This window comes from Panulirus ornatus, chromosome 69 (genome assembly GCF_036320965.1).
Source record: "Panulirus ornatus isolate Po-2019 chromosome 69, ASM3632096v1, whole genome shotgun sequence".
In the NCBI taxonomy this organism is placed as follows: Eukaryota; Metazoa; Arthropoda; class Malacostraca; order Decapoda; family Palinuridae; genus Panulirus; species Panulirus ornatus.
In genome coordinates, this window is record NC_092292.1 from 20,362,658 (window position 1) to 20,386,472 (window position 23,815).

The 23,815-nt window shown below is 43.8% G+C and overlaps 1 protein-coding gene across 6 annotated transcripts in view; it reads right to left on the reverse strand.

Moving 5' to 3' along the window:
• Positions 1-23,815, reverse strand: part of LOC139747631 (uncharacterized) — a 117,177-nt gene that overhangs the window by 57,728 nt on the left and 35,634 nt on the right. Inside the window, exon 1 of one of the 6 annotated variants that reach the window (XM_071660125.1) lies at positions 5,140-5,377. The exons of 3 other annotated variants lie outside the window; for them this stretch is intronic. In XM_071660125.1, the coding sequence (XP_071516226.1) occupies positions 5,140-5,171 (32 nt within the window). In that variant the 5' untranslated portion in view covers positions 5,172-5,377. Of the gene's footprint in view, positions 1-5,139; positions 5,378-23,815 lie in introns of those variants that run through there. 2 more of the 6 variants (XM_071660127.1, XM_071660129.1) reach the window with 2 other exon arrangements.

A 23,815-nucleotide genomic window follows, 5' to 3' on the forward strand; every position in this document is an offset into this window, starting at 1 on the left:
CAAGAAAACCTCTGCGTCAACAGTCGTGGAACTCACGTCCCTCACTGAGTTCTGGGATAGGTCACGTGTTGTGGGTGGGTGACGGATTTTATGTGATACTTTCAAATCTGTCACACGGGATGTTTACTTTACTTTTCAGTTTCCCTGTATCATAAACCCAGGAACTTTGAAATAAAGTCTTAAAACCTACAAAAAAATTACCAAGAGTACCAAAAAAAAAAAGCCTTAATACTTTGGATGTTTCAATATCTCTTCGACGCTTTAAAAGTACCAGAGACGTCCTCATCAATTCTAGAACTCAGTGTGAATTACCAGATTTTTGCGAAAGATACGACACTCACCCCAGCATACAGCAGAACCCATCCAAAGTACACCTGACCGTGTCACCACACTGGTGCCTATTGATCCATACCTTGGTGACGTGTCATGGTTGATGTTTATCAGCTAAACAAAACGCAAAAAGATATTTGTCTGGTAGTGCGTTACCTGGCTTCTCAGACGAGTGTCAATAGACCTCATCGAACTTGATTATCAGACTACAGTATCTATATTAACACTTATCAGTCGCAATGTGTACTGACTTTCACTAATCACATCATGAACACTTAACACTGGCACCAGGCACCGACACTCACCAGGTCCTCTATCGATTTCCGTCAGTTCCGTAATCAAAGCTCTATTGCAAAAGTCTACTGAGGTCAGTCATCTTCATACCTGATTCTATGCCTCAAGAACAACGGCAGAAGCAACAGCCAATCCCCGAAGTCTGTACTGCAAGCAGACAATAGTCAGACAAGACACAGCTCACGAGAGAGACAGACGAAGTCTGGGAGCCCCATCGTCACAATGAAGTTATGAGACAAGAAGGACCATATACTGACGATGACGGAAGGAACCGTCTGATGACAGCATAGTCTAGAAAGTGACTAGTGGACTCTGGCAGTGGTGGTGGAGTGAAGACAATGACAAGCGAGATCACACGATGATACCATAGTCTTGAGTGGGATTATTGAGCTCTGGCAGTGACGTTAGGTCTCTCACAATGACAAAAGAGTCCGGACAGCAACAGCAACACCCAGAATATTTCAACAGAACACACAACTGTTACGCCAGAGGCTGATATGAGGCGACAAAATGAACCAACAGCAACACAGACGATGAAATAAGGTAGTTTTCGCTGTGTAGAGGGAGGTGGAGGGGTACCCTCCGTAGCTAAGTCTACGCCCCCATCATCGCCTCCTACAGGAAAGCAGCCTACAAGGTCTACCACACTAAGCCACAGGTGGTGACAAATCTACCTCATCCTGCCATAGGGTGGTGCGACCTTCACATTAATCTTTATTAATTCCTCCAGGCACCTCAGTGTGACATACCTACTGCCAATCAAACTTGCAAAATAATACTACAACTCAGAGAGCATGACAGTTTTTTTGTGGGTTAGTGATGCATATTCCAGTTGTGTCTTCTGTTGTAGGACATGTTACTATGAAGTGGTAATATAAACGGGTCTTCATTATAATGCGGAAGGTAGAAAAGTGAGAGAATGTATTACTATGGTGAGAGGGTCTGCTACTGTATGCAGAAAGAATGAGCTAGGGGACTAGTGTTGAATACGTTGTCACTTTACCTATTCCTATACACAAGGAAATGGCGCAGTTAATCCTGGAAATATCTTTTTGTACACTCCTGAGTCAGCATCTACTAGAATCACCCACACAGATACGTTCTCACCTGTAGAGAAATCCTTCAAATGTGGCTTCTATCAGGACATACAGGAAGGTCTCTACCCGCACGTCAACCAGACGAGCTGTGGCATTTTCACTCCTCATGAACAGTCACCTTGGATACAGCTTCACTCAAACTACCGAGCGTGTAAATCTATCGAATGGTACGACATTCACTTAAGAAATATCTATCCTTAAAGTGTTTTGCTGAGACCGTAACTGTCTATTTGAGGCTGAACAAGGATACAGAGTTACACAGACCACACAGGCCCAAGGTCCAAGCGTGTTGGAATGACAGAGAGGATCACGTTACTCCAGCGAGTCTGGTAAAACTTTAAAATAAAAGACGTGGGGATCGAACTGCTCATGACCGTCATAATAACGTATTCAGTAACCGTGTGTGAGCTATCACGTGAGGGTGTAGGTTTGTTGCACGTGAGGTTTTTGCACTTAAGTGCGGGTGTTTGTTTTACGCGGGTGCGAGCATTTGTTGCACGCGAGGGCGAGCGGTTGTTGTACGTAAGTGGGACATAAACTGCACGCGAATGTAGACATCTCCCTTGGAGAGTGCCACGGCTGTTGGCACCGAACTATTGAAGGTCATGGTCATGATAAGGCGGCACCCCTAATCGGCCACACGAGAGGGGAGAGAGTGGGAGGAGGAAGAGCAGAAACCAGTGCCAAAGTGGAGTAGGGAGGGAGGAGGGAGAGTGCCTGCTTCCTGACACCATGACGCGCCAGTAACGTACAGTACTATCATGACTGGTTTGCCTGGTGTGGCGGAGCTATGAGAAGCGACACCTGACCCCCGACATCAGTCTCCTGCGATACCCACCGTTATAGTCCTGTGACCCCACCACCAGCGACCTGTAGTAAACACCCCCATCATAAACATCTGTCACCCATCACAGACATAGCCACCCATTAACGTCACTGTGACCCATCCCTATTAGAGGCCAGTGTTCTCTATTATTATCCGTGACTCCTCCTCGTGTTTTGTGACACCCCAGCTAACGTCCTGTGGTCCACTACAGCTACCACGACCAACGAACGGTTAGGCTATACCTCAAGATGGCCTTCCATAAGTACCTCCTTCCCCCCTACATACACCCATACTCGGTAAATCATTAATTGCGGCACTTGATCGGGTACCTTGTGTTACTTCAAACAAACACTGACTAGCGAGGAGGACTGCCTGTGTGCGGACTCCTGGACCAGACTCTGCTGGAAGCAGATCTGTTAAGAAAGAGAAGGTTCTTGACACCACTAGGATCATCCTAGGTAAAGCCCAACCAAACCTCTGGTGTATATTGAAATCCCCTGCATGAGTGATAATCGCAGGCAATAATAGAACTAAGTTAACTTAACGTAAACTTTGATAAACAAAAATCTAGGGACTTAATGCTTATCTTACAAAGACGTAGCAGTCAGTAACTTTCATCCACCTACCCGCCCAAGAATTTTCCCAGTAATCACAGTTTGGCGGATCAAACAAAGGGAAATAGCATAGGATTCACTGACAGGTAGGCGTACGGACATACAGAGAAATTATAATGTTGAACACTGGAATCTAGACTGAGGCAAGTTGCTCACGAACCGAAGCAAGTTGATCTTCCACTCCGTGTTTGACCCTTGACCTTCTGAAAGTCGCTTCACGAGCTTTGCCAGTGACCTCTCTAATATCTGATCACTGTCTGATCGGGACTTGTGACTTTTGAGCTGAGAATTAATCCAAGACCAGGAGATATCAAAATAGTGTCATAAACCTGAGTTAATAATCTTGCTTCCATTAGCTCACGACTTATCGCCCACACACACACACACACACACACACACCGTCAAAGGGCAATAATACCCACGCGTCGACCTGGGACAAAACAAAAGGACAAACTTAAGACGTAGGAAGAGGGAAAGTTACTACACCTACACAAGCCTCCACAACACAAACTAGACGTTATTCCCAAGCTTGTTGCACAGAGCCCTTAAGTCCTATTGTGAGCACAAACTTTCTCAACAGTGTGACTGGGATTTGAAGAAACATTGTGACAAGTTTGTTGCATAACTTGTATCACAGGGAATTACAGCAGGCAGGAGACTCTTTGTTATAATCTTGAGGTTGACGAGCAATACATACATGGCAGGTTATGATCATGCAGTTCTTACTCTTCCAGTGTAAGACAAGAGCAACTGGCATTTCAAATCTTATATAAAAAAAATTCTTGCAGCTGCAACAAAGGAGTCACTACTTCTGAGAAATGTCATACACCTTAATATGTACAAATAACGCAGCTGGGAACCCTAGAATATGACGTCAACAATGAGGTATATTAATAATTTCCTTTTCACCGAGGTTGTCTCACTTCCTCAGAACTACTGCCTACGCAGATGTTCCCCTCAGCACCACAGTGTTATCTACAGATCTTCACAACGGCTGGTTGGAAGTTGGTCTGGCTCGGAACATACAATGTTGAGGTGAAGGGGAGCTATGACGTGATGATGAGGTCCACAGAGGCGTCACCCTCGCCGCTGGCTGACTCACTATGGGGCCATGCGTGCCAGTGTGTGTGTGTGTGTGTGTGTGTGTGTGTGTGTGTGTGCCGACCTCTCACGCATATGAATAAACTGTCGTAAGGAGGAATGGGTTCCAGGTAAATAAAGTTATAAATCAGAGGAGGGGGGAACAAACAGACATGTACGATAGATGGCGACATAAAATGACAAACGATGGAAGGAAATGTATGACAAAGATATTAACCTGAAGACACAAAGGGTTCTGACTCTGCCTAGAACAGTGAACAAATATCCAAATACTGTCAGTACCTGGCATAGATACAGCAGTGACATCTCTTCATTGACAACATGCAAAACAATGATAACATAAGGGTCAGCGCCAACACTAATAAAGTAGCAGTACCAGGACAGTGGCAACACCTGGAGCGGTCAAAACACCAGACACAGTGCCACAGTGACAGACTACATAGGTCGACACCTGGGGCAATGGTATCACTCGGTAAAGTGACAACAGTGACTAAACCTGGGAATAAGGACAACAGCAATCACCAGCAGCAGTTATGATACTTGAGGCAGTCATTGTAAAAAAAAAAAAAAAAAAATAAAACTGACGGTCTAACACGCTCGCCTTGTAGTACTCACCACGTACGATACGTGGTGAGTACGATCGACGACAGTAAAGCTGATTCTCATAGGTCACTCGCATACCATTCCTTACTAATCTTTGTTATTCAAAGTAAAAAGCTGATCAAATCAATCAGGAGTAAATGCTAACAAAAGTGAACGTAAATATATCAATGATTAACCTTTAACAACTGCTTTACACACTTGTTACAACCCTACAGTCATTTGTTCTGTTGGTCCTTATATGTAGGACCAGAATATGATCGGCGTAACAACTCACCTGCTTCTAAAAACACCAACAGCTCTCAGCATCAACTTCCACTTCGAAACTTTATATTCCGGTCTATCGCAAGGTTCATATACTCTCGGCAGACATAAGAGGCTGCTAGGTAATGAAACTAAACACTGACGCTTCGCATGATGGCAGGAACCTTCATTTACCAGCGACAAAACTTGACGGTACGGAGCGGCATGCTGGACCCGACGTTACCAACACACAACGAGATTTCGTGAGACACTGAATGGATCAGCTGACGGCAGCCCCCTTGCTGTTGTGACATTCTTTACGCTCACTCAGTGGCCTTCCCTCCTGACGTGAACAACAACAAACGTGTTTTCTTTTTCTTTTTTTCGTATTTCATGTCCGCAGTTAAAGCAAGGGCACTGAGGCAGCACTGGATTGTTGCTGTTAGTACGTCTGTCGGAAAAGAAAAACTATGAAATGTAAGTCAGCTTTTATCGCAGCAAAATCCTGTTTAAGCTCGTTGCAGGGCCTGGTTGACCCTCGTCACCATGGCAACATTAACAAGCACGTTGTACCATGTTATGTATGAGTCACGATACACATCGCGTCGCTTCCTTGTGGGGATAACAAAAGTCATTTTATTGGCCCTAGGCCAAAAAGCCCCCCCACCTCCCACCCCCTCCTTCGACAAACTAAAGGACTTCATCAAATGCCAGTGTTAATTAAGTCTCTAATGACTTGTTTCCTGATCTTTCATCCAGGTCTGATAAGTGTGATGAGGTACAATTTATCTTCAAACGAGACACTTCATTATTAACGAGAATGTTACGTATTGTGTCGAGATTTGTGACATGAGGTGTACGCCGGGGGTGTGGTGTTTAGGGGTGGGGGAGGCGGTCCATCATTAACGGGGTTAGGGAGGTTACGGGTGAGGGAGGGTTCAGGTCACGGAGAGGGAGTCTACGGGCTGGTTGGGGGTGAGGGAGAACAGAGTCAGATTCAGAGTGAGGAAAGACGGCAAGTCCAAGACAGTGGAAAGCATCCAACCATCTTCATCGTTTCTATAACGTTACAGCGAGAACCTACAAGACCTCTAGATCCACTCAGCTGCACCGGAATGCTCTCCCTACTAACTCTTATTGAGATATAAGTAACACTGGAGTACACTATACATGAAACTTAAAGGTTTTCGTAAGCATCACTCTGCCTTGTTTAGATGGATCTGGCATTCGCAAGTCGTCAAGGCAGGAGGCGTACGTAATCTCACTGTAGCTGAACTAAAACACGATAGAAAACTACTGCAGGGGAGTCTACGAGGAGGAGCTAATTACTGACTTGTATGTACGTACGTCTACGATGATAGGATCACTTCATGCCGGGTCAGCACTACCATCTTTAGTAAACACACACACACACACACACACACACACACACACACACACACACACACACACATAAATACAGACAACAAATCGGTGGCTAAGAAAACATACAAATATTAAGCAGAAAAACAAATCCAAGTTCTACATCAGTGTCACTGTGTTAAAAAAACGTCATATTGTCAACAAAGCTGTTAGGTCAACAAAGCTTCACTTCACCAGCAGTCATGTTGACGAAGTCATGATGAAGCAACAAAGCCATAAAAAGTCAACAAAGCCATGTTATAAACAGAACTTCCAGGTTAAGAGGGACGCATCCATCAGAATTCATTAATTAAACTATATTAACAAAAAAAAATTATGGTTAATAGTTCCATGGTAAATGAACTAACCATGTTCAGACAACATAGTAGAGTTAGTTTAGCCAACTTATGGCTAGATATAATCAAACTATTCGTATCTGCATAAGGAAAACTATAACATAAGAAAACTATTGAGGCTTTCGTCTGCCGTAAATTCACACTAATGTAATGTGAGTTCTGTTAGTGTCAACACTGTTGCCATGACCTGCAGGAATCAGGTAATCTCGAGGTGCAGGTCAAGTCATTATGGCAACACTTGACAGCCCAGTAGCTGTTGCTTCCTTCAGTCACGTCTCACAGGACAACCTCAGATTATCAGGGTTTTAACACAATGGTCAAAAAGGGCCAAGCCACAGCATTCTGGCATTGTTGTTAAATCTTCGCCCTCAGTGGGACTCGTTACCCGTTCTCAGTCTGCTAATTCATCGTTCTTGAAGGTTTTGGCTATCCTATTTGAGGGTTTAATTCACCACACGGATGAAGAATGAGCCAAGAAAATTACATGACAAATAATCATACTCAGAAAATAACAATTCGAAGGCTTAACTCTTGGTCAGGAGGATGTGTCATCTTGCCTATGAATTTACGTCACCTTCCTCAGGAGCTTCAGTAGTCTTTACTCAGGAAGATAGTTCATTGTTATCCAAGATTCATCCATGTCATTCACTGGGCGGAGATGTTTCTGGGACTCCAGTGAAGGAAGGTTCCCAGCCAGAGATGCCAAGTTAATACGTCTTTCGTCAACCAATGTGTGAATGTCGAGGCGTCCCACACTCACAGACACACTCACAGACCCATGACTAATTAATTTTTTAATCCATTCTTAATATACGTGATTATAAGGAGTGGTGTGTATGCTTCCGCTCTTCCTTAGCAAGTGTGGAGAAGGTAGAGGGTCTACTGCCAAGACTTCGTCACGAAGGGGGCATATTTGTCGTTGAACTGACGTGGAACAAAGTCTTTATCAAGTGTTCCTCGGTGAGTAATGACATATCTGCACGTATATTACAGGGAAACAAAGATCGTGTTCTTTAGTGATAAACTGCATATTTGTGGGTACATTACATACTTAATTAAGAACATATTCCAAAATGATTACAGAGGACACCAAGCCTTATGACTGCTCGTGGGTCATATGTCAGATATGCTGTGGGCTTATCTCGAGTGACTGGCTGGAAGTTGTATGAATTCTCTTAAGGAAGGACAACGTCTACATCTCTGGAGCGCCACATGTGTAGGGAATCCCCTCGACGTGTCATCAAGGCCTGCAGACTCTCTACATGTGGGGAGGTCTCGAGAAATATGACAACACTCTGCGGGATGTAAATATCGCATATAATCAACTTCTCATACGTCTTTTCGACTCAAAAGAGTCCTAAAATCGTCCATGTTAATGGATCTAAAACATATACCAAGTGACTGAAAGAGATCATGTACATACCTGGTGTGTTTTGTGATATACAGTGAAACATTTCACGAAAGTGTGGTACATAAATACATTTGTTCTCAACTGTGAATCGCTGCGGAAATGTGGCTTTGTTTGTCTTTATTTGTTGTCCCGGTATGGAGGAGTTGCCATATCGTGATAACGTTAGATTTTATCTTACTTCTAACTTAGTTAATCTCTTCCATATCTCACAACAGTACTGCTGAAAAGCTTATCAGTTAGAACAAATACTCACATCATTTTCTGCTACAGGGTCTACCTGTGGAGTTGTGTATGAGTGTGTGTGTGTGTGTGTGTGTGTGTGTGTGTGTGTGTGTGTGTGTGTGTGTGTGTGTATGTGCGTGTGTGTGTGTGTAATAGATACACATGTGTCCCTCTGTATGGACCTGTAAGTACGTATGCGGGTCTTCGGTTCCCTAATTCCCGCTCGTATGGTCCGTTGATCAATACTGATGTATATTTCACACACAGACCAAAGACAGTCGATGACCCCCAATCAGCTCCTTACCTTACCCCTCCCTCCTACATACACATATATACTAACACCTCCACCCACCTCCACACCCAAGCTATGAAGTATGTGATGAGAGAACGTTAATTAGCGCGGGGTATAATGCACTTGTGAACAGAAGGTCCTGCATCAGGTAGGAGGAGGATCAGGTCATGACTTAACAACATAGAGCCTTTCTCATGTGGCTGTCGCTCTCAGGGTTAACCCCATTTGCATTAAAGATTTATCATGTTGGATGATTAGACCTGTTCACCCATGAGCATCTTACCAACACTCCAGGTAAAATCTTTCTATTCTTGACTTGATATTGTCCAAGACAAGTACTGCGGAACTTAGGAATTTACCAACACTTTTTGGGTGGCATCAAGACTTTCCCAGTTTTCTCAAGATAATCAATATATGGAAATGCCTCGTTGCACTTCAGTAATACCTAATAGGACAGTGTCATATTCAACATCTGTGGAATTACTTTGCTAAATATTAACCCATGTATCAACGTGAAAGTCATAGGAAAATGATAGGAGCGTTCACTCGGGGCTATGAGCTATGAGACTATGATGATGATGAGACATCATCATGTTTCATCCGTCAAGACCTTCCTTATACACGAGGCCATGATCATGGGAGCTGGATCTTCAAACCACTGCATGTTCCATGGTGCTATGGTAATAGACCGTTCACATATGGGCTACTAGGTGAGATATGTGCCATGATCATGGGAGTTAGCACTGTAGATTACTGCATGATCATTGATGTCATGATAATGTAAGTTAGCACTCTAGACCTCTGCATGATAATGGGAGTTCATACTCTGGGTCATTGCATGGCCTCAGCCATGAGTCACAGCCACAGGTCACACTCTACCGCACTCTCTCGCTCCCACCGTCGCACACACCCTAATCCGTCGGTAAATCACGCCCTCGTTGTACCATTTACATACTTTTAAAACTTCACTCCAGCATTTCATAAACTGGCAAAACAAGTGAGTCATAATTGCAGCAGTTTAGCAGAGTATAGTCAACAAGGCCACAGCTAAGTACAAGTTAGTAACATCACAGTCTACCGTTGAAGAGTTAAGTGAAGTCTACCTAACAAAAACAGGAGGAGTGCCACTTCGAACACAACAGGGAAATAAACCAAAGTTTTACCACAAAAGTGAAATACTATACACTTTCTACCACGTGACAGTGACATGCGGTACAGTTTTACTATTCACTACTAAAATGCAACAAACAACACAGTAAAGAAATGCAACACAGTTGACTTCACAACTTTGAAATAATACAACGCAATCTAACAAACAATTTGAAAATACATCTCAATTCTACCAGACAATGGTAGAATAGAATAGAGTCACCACATCTCACTGATAGAAATTTTCAGCAAACTTTAGTTAAAATGCAACACAGCTCTACCACAAAAAAGGTGATATACAGCACACTTGTAACACAATAGTGAAATACAGGAAAGTTCTGCCTTATAACAATAAAGTATAATACAGTTGTCTCCTAAAACTGAAAAATTATATAGTTTTATTTACAGAACAATGGAATACTATACAGTTCTCTCACACAAGAAGTTGTCCTTCTCTCTGATTGCCAAGTTAAACCATTTGTACCGAAAATATGGGAATCGAGTTCTTTATGTACTTTTAAGCCATGAATTCATGTCCTTAACACTGGCGACGATTACAGTGCTACCCACCAAGCCACAAGATAGAAGTGGAGGAAGGGACCTATACAGGTTCTCTGCTCGACCGGCCTCACTGCCACTTGTTCTGTGTACATTAGAAAGTCCACAGCCAGTCGTGGTGTTGGTGGATGGTACACTATACGGTACAACAGTGATGTGTGGAACGGTACTCTAGGGGTGTATGTTATGGCACCCTGGTGATTCATGCTACGGTACAGTACATTCGTGATGTATGCTACGGTACGGTACGTTCGTGATGTATGCTACGGTACGGTACACTCGTGATGTATGCTACGGTACGGTACATTCGTGATGTATGCTACGGTAACCCTGGTGATGCATACTTTGGTACACTGGCATATGTATATTCCACACCTCACCTCCGGGCAGAAGAGAGAGGTGCTTAAGGTACGAGTTCTTGCTAACATGAGTCATATAAGAGCAGTGTGGCACTGACTGAATTGTGTCGCCACCTGATCCTGACCTAGAACGATCAGGAAAGCTTCAGTCGAGGGCCAGAAATTGTTTCCTTGTTGCGTTGCAAGCTAACCAGAGGCATGGACCAACCGTCGACCAGGGGTGTGGACCACCCGTCGACCAGGGGTGTTGACCAACCACCAACCAGGGGTGTAGAGAAAAACCATCAACCTGGGCTTATTGAGGCTTCAAATTCTCAAACAAACAGTTAATGACAAATGTCTAAGCGAGAACGATTAGCGTCTAGCGAATGTCGGGATTTAAAGTAGACGATGAGGACAGTGGTTGCTGACTCCGGTAGCTCACGTGATAACGTTTCCGTTTCCAACACCACCGCGGTATAACAGTACAATGGGCAACAGGTTAGGAGGCCACCCCTACTAAATCAAGAGCTTGTTGACAGATCCACAAATGTATGTAATTTATCAATTGAAGTATGTATGTGTTTAGTGCTGATGAGACTTCATACTGGTGTATGGCTGGACTGGATTCGATGCTTTCCAAGTACGTGATTCCTGCTAATTCTGGTCATTCTTATATATAGCGGACGGAACAGGCTCGTAGTACCATGGCAAAGATCCTGAGTTCCCGCCCAGTGAAAGATCTTTCTCAATGATCTCACCCGTCGCTGTGAGTACCTACACTCGTTCACTTTGTCGCATCTACACATCAAAAATCTTCACCTTCATGATAAAATTATATGGACAAATGTTCAATTAGTTCTTTATCATCGCTTAGAAATATTGATGGATATCCTAACTATCCCTAAAAGTACTTCACATTGTAAACAACAGTAAACAGAGGTTTTTGCAATAACGCATCACCTCAACTACCATACCATAATTAGGTGACAGGGAACTGTGTCGGTGTTGATACTTGGCAACTCTAACTTACTGCTGGTGACGGACAGTGGATAACAGTGTATATGAAGAGTATGCAGCTCTAGGGTCGTTGGGTCTGTACATTCCAAGGTACTTTGGTGGCAGCTCAAGGATTCATTCACACAAATAGATGAAATCATAAAAAACAAAACGATATGTATGAAACTGCCTCCGTGGTGCGGTAATCAGAATATGCAAGACGGGGTTCATGGCCAGGCTGGGGCAGCAATCTGATAGACATCCCAGAAGCTCATCCTCCGTCAGGGATTTATGTGTAAGTTAATACTTGTCGTGTCATGTGGAAATATTGTGAAGGCAGGTCTAACCCTGATTAGGGGCACCAATGCTCGTGTTCGGTATCTTACGATGAGAAGAAATTGAAAAAGAAGAATAGAAAAATAGCATTATAGTCTTTACCTCATCATATAGATTTGTACACGTAGGGAGAAAGTTTAAGAGGAGGAATAACTCACTACTTTGAAACATGAAACAATAAAAAGATCACAGTCGAAATGGCGTCCAAAACCACGACCAGAAGCAAGGCTCACAAAGAGTAGGTAGAAAAGACGATGGAGATCTCTGCACAAGTGTATCACAGGTTCCTGTTGTAACCCCAGACAGTGCCACTCCGTTGAACCTTGCCAACATACACGCTGCTGGACGTCGGCAGTTGAGCGGAGGACCTTGACGTTTGACTTATTGCGAAAACGAAGGCGAGAGAGCGAGGACTCAGTCATCAGCGTCCCACCCAACACTGTCTGGGTTACAGATGTCCTTCAGGGCATGGACGAGGAAGACTACGGAGGGTGATGCAAACACAGAATTCCTCGGAAGTAGGAAAGTTTGGGTGTGCCCTGTGCTGGGGCGGACGACCTGGGTCAGGGAGGTCCTTTAGCATATACTTTAGGTTGCACCATACCGCAGAGACTAGGTCATACTGGCACCAACCCTTAGGCAGTGATATGAATGCAGCTGTAAATGATGATAGGACATTCCTTTAAGGTGAAAAAAGAAAGAGAACGCTGCTTCGTCACACTGAGGAAATTAGTTGAAATCTAAAAAAAAAAAAAAAAAACATGAACAGAATAACAAGAAAATAATGTGCAAATCAGTGAGTGTTGATGACCCTGGGATGAAATATCAAGTTCGAGAAAGTGTGTTCCTCACACATCTGGTGGGTAAGACGGTGAGGCGGGAGGGAACACGCTGTTTACATATACACTAGAAACAAATGAAGCAAGAATGTACACAGCGAGATAAACGGCCCTGAACGCAGGTCATCAGTAGGAGAGAGAGAGAGAGAGAGAGAGAGAGAGAGAGAGAGAGAGAGAGAGAGAGAGAGAGAGAGAGAGAGAGAGAGAGAGAGAGAGAGAGAGAGAGAGAGATGCGTGGCCTAGCGTGGTGTCGATGGTATGGATATGACCCTGGCGTAACATATGTAGGAACTCTCACAAACTTGTGTTGAAAGAATTAATGATAACTTCCACAGACCAGCAGGAAATCTAATACTCTCTAATGCAGGTAACTCCATATAATTTCATGTCAAACATAGGCAGAACTTTTTGTGGTACATCAGAAGACTCAATATGTGAAGCAATGGTTTATAAATGCATTTATCTAGTCCTTAAACTACGAGAATATGTAAAGCTGCAGCTAGATATAAGCACAGTAACATATCAATCAAGATGATATTTGAAGGATGAGGTCTTGGTTTCACAATAACTCCTTGAGAGAAGACGGGCACTTCCTGCAAGGAGAGAGAACGTTCCCAGGCGAACCCATGACTCAGTGTGAGAGGAAGTGTGAGATAGTGTGATCCGGTCAGGGGTAGGAGGTGTGAACCACCTAGGATGAAGTATATGGAAACAAACCAGTGTGAGGAAGTGTGAACCGGTCAGATTGAGGAAGCGTAAGCCGACCAGGGTGTGCAAGTGTAAACAGGCCAGGGTGAGGAAGTGATAACAGGCCAGGATGAGGAAGTATGACCTGTAACTAGGTGGTGTTTGGTGCCACAGATTCTCATTAAGACGTACCGTTAGGCCCGCTGATGTGCAGGAGGAGGTGGGGGAGGTCCGATAGTTACAAATGAGAGAGTTCACACTGTAGAGTTCTGGTTTGTGGAATGGAATGCCTTGACCCCCTTCATGAATAAGTGTCCAGGAAGCCGAATAGAAAAGCAAGAATAGACGAACGGAGAATGCATGATGATCACTCCATGGTAACAAACGCTGAGTTAAGCAACATAGAAGAATATGCACTTGTAATAACGTGGCTTCCAGTGACAAGGTGCGTGATTATTGTTGTATGACGTCAACAAAACTACCAATACATAAGCTCTTATGATCATATAAACATACATTCAGCAGTTCCTACGTGACTGTATTACCACAGCCACTCCACACAGCAAGCCACATACGTATGTGCTGGAGGTAAACAAAGGTGAAGAGGACAGGTGTACCTGACTACGTCTAGGGCGTGACTGTCGCTGCCTGGCACTCCGTGTGACGTCACATCAGCGTTCGTGTACGTGTGCTGAGAAAGTGGAACTCCGTTTTTATTGCGTCATGCTCGCTCCTTTATCATAAGAGAAGAATATGTACAGTGTTATTCACTTTCAACCACAAGACGTACGAAAAAGAAAGATATGCAATAAAGATTTAACTCGCGACTTTTGATAAGACACATTTTCTGCATGATTAGAAGAATGATAATGGTTGGAATCTGACTGAATCCGATCATCAGCGTGACGCAATGAACGCAGGGGAATGATAATGGCTGTGTGACGCGGAATGTAAGAGGCAAAGTCTCTGGTGGTTGACTGTAATGCGGTTTAGGTAACTGTTTCCCTTAGTAACTGAAGAAAGGGATTCTCGAGGACAGTTTCCTTGCTACCAGAAAATAGATATTCACACACACACACACACACACACGCGCGCGCGCGCGAGCGCCTTAAAGCTGAAAAATCAAAAGATGGGGCCCCCCCATTCGTGTAGAACTCCCTTCTCGTACCGTGCAAACACGTACTTACACACAGACATGTGTGTAGATAGACAAGAAGAATAATGGACATCTAAAACGTGAGAACATGAAGGAAGACACAAGGTGCTGTACATTCCTCTATAAGAATGTAATCCAGGTCAGGTCGACAGATCCAGCTGGCTGATGTCACCTCAACAGTAACACACAATCAAGAAAAGGCCTTTTTTGGCACTGTTTTTCTAAGGCCACAATTGGCATGTCACACTGAGTAGATGAACGACCTTAATAACTTTACCACATCCTTAGCCGCCACATGAGGCACATAGCATCATCTTGGTGCTGAGGGCTGTAATGCCTATGTGAAAACGTACTTGCAGTGGGTTTCCTTGGTGTCAGTGGCTGTCACTTTCAGTGACTACGTGTATGTCCAGAGGGTTTCTAAGCACGACTGCACATACCGCAACACGTCTTTATTCAGTTTCCACTATTGTCACGTCATTAGTGACGAAATCACGCGGAAAACGATTTTTTTACGAAGAAAATAATCATAATTAACTCTTCTAATACAAGGCACACCAAGTGCGTCGATCTGTCTTTAGTGACAATGAGCTTAAAGTCATCGATGACCTCCATCTGAAGGCAAATTAAAAACCTGGAAGCTGTGCGTTTCTTCAGGTGATATTTGCTGTGACTGTGTTACTTTAACTGACTGTAGAGAGGAATGTGTTGCTTCAGGTAAGCTTGACGAAGGCTTGGCCATTTCAGGCGAGCGTAGAGAAGAATGTGTTGCTACAGGCGAGTGTGGGTAAGAGTATGTTACGTCAGGTGAGAATCCGGAAGAATGTGTTGCTTAAGGTGAGCGTGAGAGAGAGTTTGTGTTGCCTCACGTAAATGTGAGATATCGTGGGGAAAGCATGCATTGCTTCAGTCAGTGCTAGACGGTGCACCTACCATTTAGTTGCTTCTGAAGGCGTCCAGTCCTCGGTTACGGATTCAACATCCTCACCCAGAGGGAGGAGGAGGAGCAGTCTCCTGGTCTCTCACCCAGGAGGAACTGAAGTCACCTGGCCTCCGCCACTAGGTGCACTCAGGCAGCTGCTTCTCCCCCCCCCCCTCTCAAGGGACGCAGGTATCTCCTGGTCTCACTGCATAGAAACAGTCGTGTCACAAGTACCTCCACAATCAACATATCTCGAGCTACAGTCACCCTCATTAGCTGTCCCTTCGTTTGATATCGTTTAGTTTCTCGCTTTCCTTATCTTGAGTCATTACCTTCCTTATCTTTTCCGTATCTCCTCTCTTCTCTCTGTTCCCCCTTTCCTCCATTTCTCACTACCTAGATCCAATTGTTCATCCATTCCTTCTTCATGTTTCCCTTTTCCTTTTTCATTTCATCTGTACTTTATCTGCGTTTACTTTCTTCTTCTTCTGTTTTACCTGGCATCTCTCTCCTCTTCCGTCCTAGCTTTCCCACGCGAAGGATTCGAGGACGTGAGTGAAGGATAGAGTGCTGGCATCCTTGAGGACCAGCCTTCCTCCATGTCTCTGGCCTCATCTACACCACACACTGCTTACACTTCCACTGCTCTTCATCATTCTACATACATGTATGTCCGTCTATCTACCTGTCTGTCTGTCTGTCTGGCTAACGGCTGGCATGTTAATCTTTAACCTAGACGTATGTCTCTTTCGGTCAGATAACTTTTGAGACAAATGTCCTTTTCCTAGTTTATTCACAGCGAATACTACTAGGAAAAAAAGTTATATAGAGTGATATGATGCATAAATCCTGTCTAACAGTCTTTGTTAATTCATTATTTGCTTGTCTATTTCTATGCTAGCTCGTCATCTATCTGTCTGCCTGTTTTAGTTTACAGTCTGTTTACAGTTTACAATATATGTATAGTGACGTCCGTGAGCGAGCATCTTAACGAACTCTGTGACATTACTATACTTAGTAACGAAGCGTTGCGTTCGTTATACAACACCTTTCTGTATATCGTCACGCCTACAACCACGTGCCAATCACCTCCCACACCCACACCCACAACCACAACCAAATGTCAAGACAAGTACGTTGTAACATGAGCAGAGGTCTATGTGTATAACCTGATGACCTCAAGATGATAGCTAGGACGACATACAAAATGGGATATTACATGAATGGTGAGGTGAGGGAGTCTGTTGTGGTACTGTTCTCCACCAAACTACCTCAATAACCATCAAAATAACAATTAATAACACACACACCCACATTCACAACCATCCACGCCCACATTCATTACCACCCACGCCCACATTCACTACCACCCACGCCCATACTCACTCGCCCGCGCGTAGGGTCCACCAGGCTTAACTCCACAAGCACCAACCCCAGCACATGATCACATGACTCATTCATCACCTCTTGCTCCGCCGCACTGACACGATATCAATAGATCCAGTGATGATGAAGGGAGCTTTCACCACAAGCCTCTCTCTCTCTCTCTCTCTCTCTCTCTCTCTCTCTCTCTCTCTCTCTCTCTCTCTCTCTCTCTCTCTCCAACACTGAGCGTGATATAGGAAATTAATCATTTTCAGGCGTGGTTATCTCGGATGATTATAACGGGCGGTAAATAGTTAACTTGGGAAAGGTATGACTGACGCTCAGGTGAGAAGTTTCGCCGGCCACGTTCTCTGGATCATCATGGTGCTGTGAGGACGAGGTTCTGCCTACGCCCGTATTACCTCTGTAATCACACACACACACACACACACACACACACACACACACACACACACCTGAAACAAGTCAAGGGTTGGCGGAGATTGTTTACAATAACAGAACGGTTAAGGGAGCGGCTGGTCGACTCGATGTGTTTAAAACAACGGTTAAGATCGACGATTAAACGTGTGTTTAAAAGAACGGTCCAGTCGACTGTTAGATATAGAGCGGAGAGAGGCATCCATAACACTCGCGCTCTTGCTGTCTGTTCGTAGCGGGAAACTGCGAAGATTCATAACACCTTTCATTCTTCAGATACAACATGAAGAAGGAGTTCTGCATTCATAGGGCCCCATTCGTGTTTGTGTACGATACACTCTTTGTGTGTTGCGGGGAGAAAGTTGTACACGCATGTTGTTCCGTGTGTGTGTGTGTGTGTGTGTGTGTGTGTGTGTGTGAGTAATGCAGGCAGATACATAACTACTTTAAATCAAGCTACACTTACATACCATATACTAATACTGGGAATAAGATAACATTGCCTACTAAAACATGATGGACAAGATGCTAAAAGAGGAAACCAAAATATAAAAGAATTCGCGTGTTGAGTGTGGCAGTAGAGGGCATCTGAACCTGAGGTTACTGGAAATTATAGATACATGAAACAGGGTCATGGCAAGGAGTATAAGTGAGGTGTAATGACTGGTGTGTGTCAGCGAATATAGAGATATTGTCAGAAGGGTGAAACAAGGTGTGTCTAACTAAGTCTTATTTTGATGGGTAAGGTTTAAAGTAGCATCGGGAAAGGCGTGTTTTGTCACCATATATATTACATGTGTCAGTTTGAGGTGTGCAGCTCTGTCTATCTGTTTGACTGTCTGTCTGTCTGTCTGTCTGTCTCACTGTATATATGCGACTGGTAGTCTGCCTGAGGTTTAGGCGAACGGAAAACCACAAAATCCGCAGAGAGGATACAGTTCCTGGTGAATGGCATCAGAGGGAAATGTGAAACGTGTGTAGAAACAAAGATAAGTGTTATGTGACTGAATCATGCCAGGTGTCGAGTGTCATCAAGCTGGCTGGATATAGAAATCACTCGAAAAGTCAGAGTTGTATGAAAATGTTAATACCAGCGGAGTTATAAAGACCAGTCTGCTATAGTGTCGAAGTGTTGATGATAACAAGGGGACGGTTCCATCATTGAGTGAGGGAGAACGTTGGATAAAGTGTTTGTTTCATAAGCTTATGTGTACGTTGATTAAGTTTCGACTTGTCGTGCTGAAGACGAGAAATTATGTACCATGTGATCGTCCTTTTGATGAGGTGGGAATTTCATCGTATGCTACAGTCATTATACTCTTACTGAAGAGGTAAAGTTGTCGTATGCTATAAGTCATCGTGCGGTTGCTGATGAGGTGAAGTTATCGTATGTTGAGATGAAGTAATGACAAAAATCATCGTACATTTTTAGGTAAGTAATCGCACCACAAGTTCCTGAACCGTCTTATCCTTTGAACTTCATGATTCAATCACGTATCAACGCAACATTTACCTCTGACCTCTCGACCTGAGTCATGTGAAGTATCTCACATAAGTCTGGTGTCGCATCTCCCCGTCTGATGGAGCCGATGGCGGCGGGCAGATGGAAGTTGGTTGTTAACTCTCGGTTGTGACACAATGGTGGGGGGGATAGTGTGTGGGTGGGGGAGGGGGTGGGTCTCTCATCACGCCACACTCTTATGATCACGTGTGTGTGTGTGTGTGTGTGTGTGTGTGTGTGTGTGTGTTTGTGTGTGCACGCTAGCTTATGCTACTGTGCAAAGTTCGTAGAACATATAAGTGACGTTAGGATACTGTGAGCATAACTCTGTCAACACGTCTCTTTGAGCACATGTGTGACTACAAATGTGTCCCTAAGTCACCTGTGAGGCCAGGGAAAGAGCCAAAATTTGACATGGTTCAACCTTGGTTCAGTCAGTCATGTTGTTTGCTACAGCCAGCGCCATCTACGAAAGCCTAGACTGTGAAAGTAAGACCCATCACGTTCGTGTATATATACAAGATCACACTGACGTAGAGCTTAGCAGAGAAGACATACAGCCCTCAACAATTCTGCAGATTTCTGCCTCTGTCACAGTTCTTACGTGAACCGTTGCTGAAATCAAGAACCTGCACGCCTTCCCTCGTGAGACAGCGGAAGTATCAAAGATCACATCGGAACTGCCAAGTCTTGCAACTTTACCGGTACTTGCAGAGTTTCGCAGGCCACATCCTCGCTTTCCGTAGTGTGCGTGACATGCATGAGGTACAGGTCATCAGTAGACGTAAAAAATTTATGAGGTTTTCTTGGCTGTCGTACGAACGTGCGGCTCGACTACCGTCACGTGACGCATACCTCGGGACCGTAACAACCACTTCAAACTAAATTTCTTTCCGCATAGTTATCATGATAGCTTTTTCTGTTTCAGTTTCTTAAAAAATGGAAAATGTTAGACAGAAAACAGCAACCTGGGCCTCAGTGTCTTCACATATTTTTGTCTTGTAACAACATCAAAGCCCAGTCACCTGTTGAGAGGTAGTCTGGTTAGTACATAACAGATCGTATCAAAACATAAGTTTCAGCACATATAAACACGTTTTTAATGTTACTTAATTGTCTCGGTGTTTATCAATGACAAATTAAAACGTTTAAAATAGCGGTGTGAAGACAATGTAAATCGTCTTTAAAAGACGTGGAATTTCTTCACTTACTGTTTTTAACATCTATCAAAAGTCTTAGACGAGCATCTTTTGTAAGGAAACTATACATTCTAAACTTTGCTTAGTAATGGGAGGTTCTCATATGCATTTTCGCTTTTCTAATAGTAACGTTAGTTCACAACAGAGCCCAATCGTAGTACAATAATCATAGCTAAAGAGCACACAACGAGGTCCTCAATCATTCCAGGTCTCGGCTAATTGCCTCCTGACCCCGACCTTTGATCCCAGGAGCATAGCAACACTAAACTGCACGAATGTCACATTCTACATTCTTGCACCAGCTTCGAGGTCGCTGACATGATTCACATACTGTGATGACATGGAGGCAGACAAACAGACATGAGAAGCAAACAAAAAATAAAGCACAAAACAGATTCACCTTTATCCCCAGGATATACTGACACCAATGATTCATGACGACATATGCTAATCAAAGTGACCTAGCCAATCAAAACTCCTACAGGAGGGGAGGAGGTATGTGGACCACAGTCGTGGCACTTAGCAATGAATATCTCGACCACAAGACTTGAGGTTAGGTTAAGGTCGTGTGAGGCTGCGGGCCAGCCTACAGCCTGTCGATACACATACTCACCCACAGGCATAAAAAGTTGCTCCTGTAAAGTGTACTGCCCAACAGCTTTCCAAAGTCCCTAGGGGAATGCTTTCACCCTCTCTCACTTTACCTGCATACCAGCCTTCCTAGGAAATACTTCGCTCGAAATTCAACTCCACTTTCCTCAATACTAAAGTCTCTTCTTATGACACATCTAATATGTTCTAGTGGTAGGAGTTTACGACGCAGTTAATCGTCTACTGACGTGAAGTTACGATAGTTAACCTCAAATGATGTGGTTACCGTATAAGTAGCCTCCAGTGGCTTGAGGTTACAACATAGTAAACTCTTAACCCACAAGTTTCTACAGGTGTGTACCATAACTTTTTTGTACCACCATTTCGTGAACCACACTTAGGTCAAGGGCAACGACGTTCCATCAAGGCTGACCTTAACCTTTTAGTATAGTTACCTAAAAAAGAAAGTCAACTCTTGACAGGAGAGCTAACAGAGAAGAGTTGCAAGGAACGGAATGATTTCTGAAGTAAGGTGCATTGGTTGGGTTAGACAGAAGTTGTGAAATTATAATGAAGGAACAGATGTAATATTACTAACAGGGTAAGAGGCTCAGCAGATGTCAGCACACAAAGGAAAACAGAACACAATAGAGAAGATGTAGAAGACAGTATGCAGGGAGACTCCGAAAGGCACAAGAAAATGCTCGGAAAATGAATTTCTTTGCAGAATTATGACGCAGATGAGCGCACATACAAATCTCAAACCCTCATTGCATGTCGTGGTATGAGAGGCTGATTTGACGTCACCTCAACACAAAAGCGACTGAAGCACAGGGTATTGGTGGGCAGGACGAGCACAAGGTGTGGCGGGAGACAGCAAGACCTGAGTGTGTACCTGAGGACAAGGGTGAGGAGGTGTGGCGGGAGAGACAGAGACTGAGGGCGCTGGCGTTGTACCTGTGACGGGAGGATGTACCACAATGATATATTTTTTCCTTCAGGTCCACATTTCTTATCATAACAATGAACACTGGTGGATGACCCCGTTGTCAGAGTTCTTACACCCTGAAAACAATAGCTCTTTAAACACGTTGGGAAAACAATGTCTATCACAAAAAACAAAGTCAAACAGAATATGATTTATGGCTGATAGTTTTATAAGTGTATACATTTTCTAACTGCCAGGTTAACAGCTGATGTCATGAAGTGTTTAAGGAAGCTTAACTATAAATTATCTTTCACCAAAAACGGTCGATTCTTGAATCCCGGCGTCTGGCTCGCCTCCTCATAACATCACGTGAAAATAACTGTGTTTATTCTTTGCGTCAGGTTGGAACAGTGATGAAAGCTCAGTCATATGGGTATTCAATGTACTTAAAGTTGTCAGACGTAACATGTTAAGTCTGTCAATCATTTATGACTATTATTTATCATTTCATTCAGATCCTAATGGTAAATCTAAATCAATTATTTAGCAACATACCTTTCCTCTGTAGCATTAAGCATTATGCCTCTTCTCCAAACATAAGGCGAGAATTGACAGAAATTAACATATAAGTTCTTCAGTTAATCATACCAGTCACCCTAGCACACACACACACACACACACACACACACACACACACACACACACACACACACACATACACACACAACATACACACACAAACATACACACACACACACACACACACACACACACACACACACACACACACATACACACACACACACAAAGGAACTCCCTCACTCACCCACACTGAGAGACCCGGAGTCACGACACAACAGCAAAAAATATTAAGAGGATTAGCACTGTCTTGCCTCCGGAGTCACTACCGGGTACGGTGTGCTCGGCCTCCAGCCTCATGACTAACCGGATCAGCTCAACACATCGTGTTAGCAGACCTTAGTGGCCGAGGGTAGGCCTCAGAAGACAGCAGCAGGAAGCCTCTACAGTGCTGAGACGGTAGGGAGGTAGATGGACGGATGAACAGGTGGGTAAAAGGATAGATAAAACGAGACACAGACAGACAGATTAGACTGAGAGACATATAGATATTTAGATAAGGATAGATGGATGGATTGATAGATAGATAGATAGATTGATGGATAGATAGATGAATAGATAGATTAGGTTGGATATATAGATAAATGTATAGACAGATAGAAAATACGTACATACATACAAACAAGAGACAACACGAGTCTAAAAACTTTGTCCTCTTAAATCACAAATAGTAACATACATACATATACTAACATATATATATATATATATATATATATATATATATATATATATATATATATATATATATATATATATATATATATATATACATACACACTTTGGGAGTATGTGTGGATCAGAGAGAGAGAGACTTACAGTAAGTGGCCATGGTACAGCTATAGTTTTCCTGACGTTAACACACGTTCCAGCAGGGAATGGTTCATGTAAGACCGTCCTACACGCTAGCGCACATCCATGCATGTCTTCAGTGAACGCATTTATGCGTATGTGGCACGAGGGCCATTGCCTGCAGGTGCATGTTCATGAGAAAGCTTCATATACACAGTTTTAGGAGCAAAATGTGTAGCCTTCTGAACACAAGACCTGTGCAAGGAATCCAACATGACAACACATCAAGAATAAACTCAGCGGGAAAAATCCCGGCCGAGACAAAGCTCTGCCTGAGGGAGGGGTAAATGGGGAGGGGGGGGGGCAAGACACACACACACACACACACACACACACACACACACACACACGACCAACGGCGGCACCAGCAGCGGGCTTCCCCGTCGACCGTGACGCCTATCGTCTCACTTCAAACCGTCGGAACCTGAACCACAATTTACGTCACAACACACAAAGCATAGAAGCCAGATACTACGTGTCTCTGTATTCAGTCCCGGGTTTAGGATCTCTCTCTCTCTCTCTCTCTCTCTC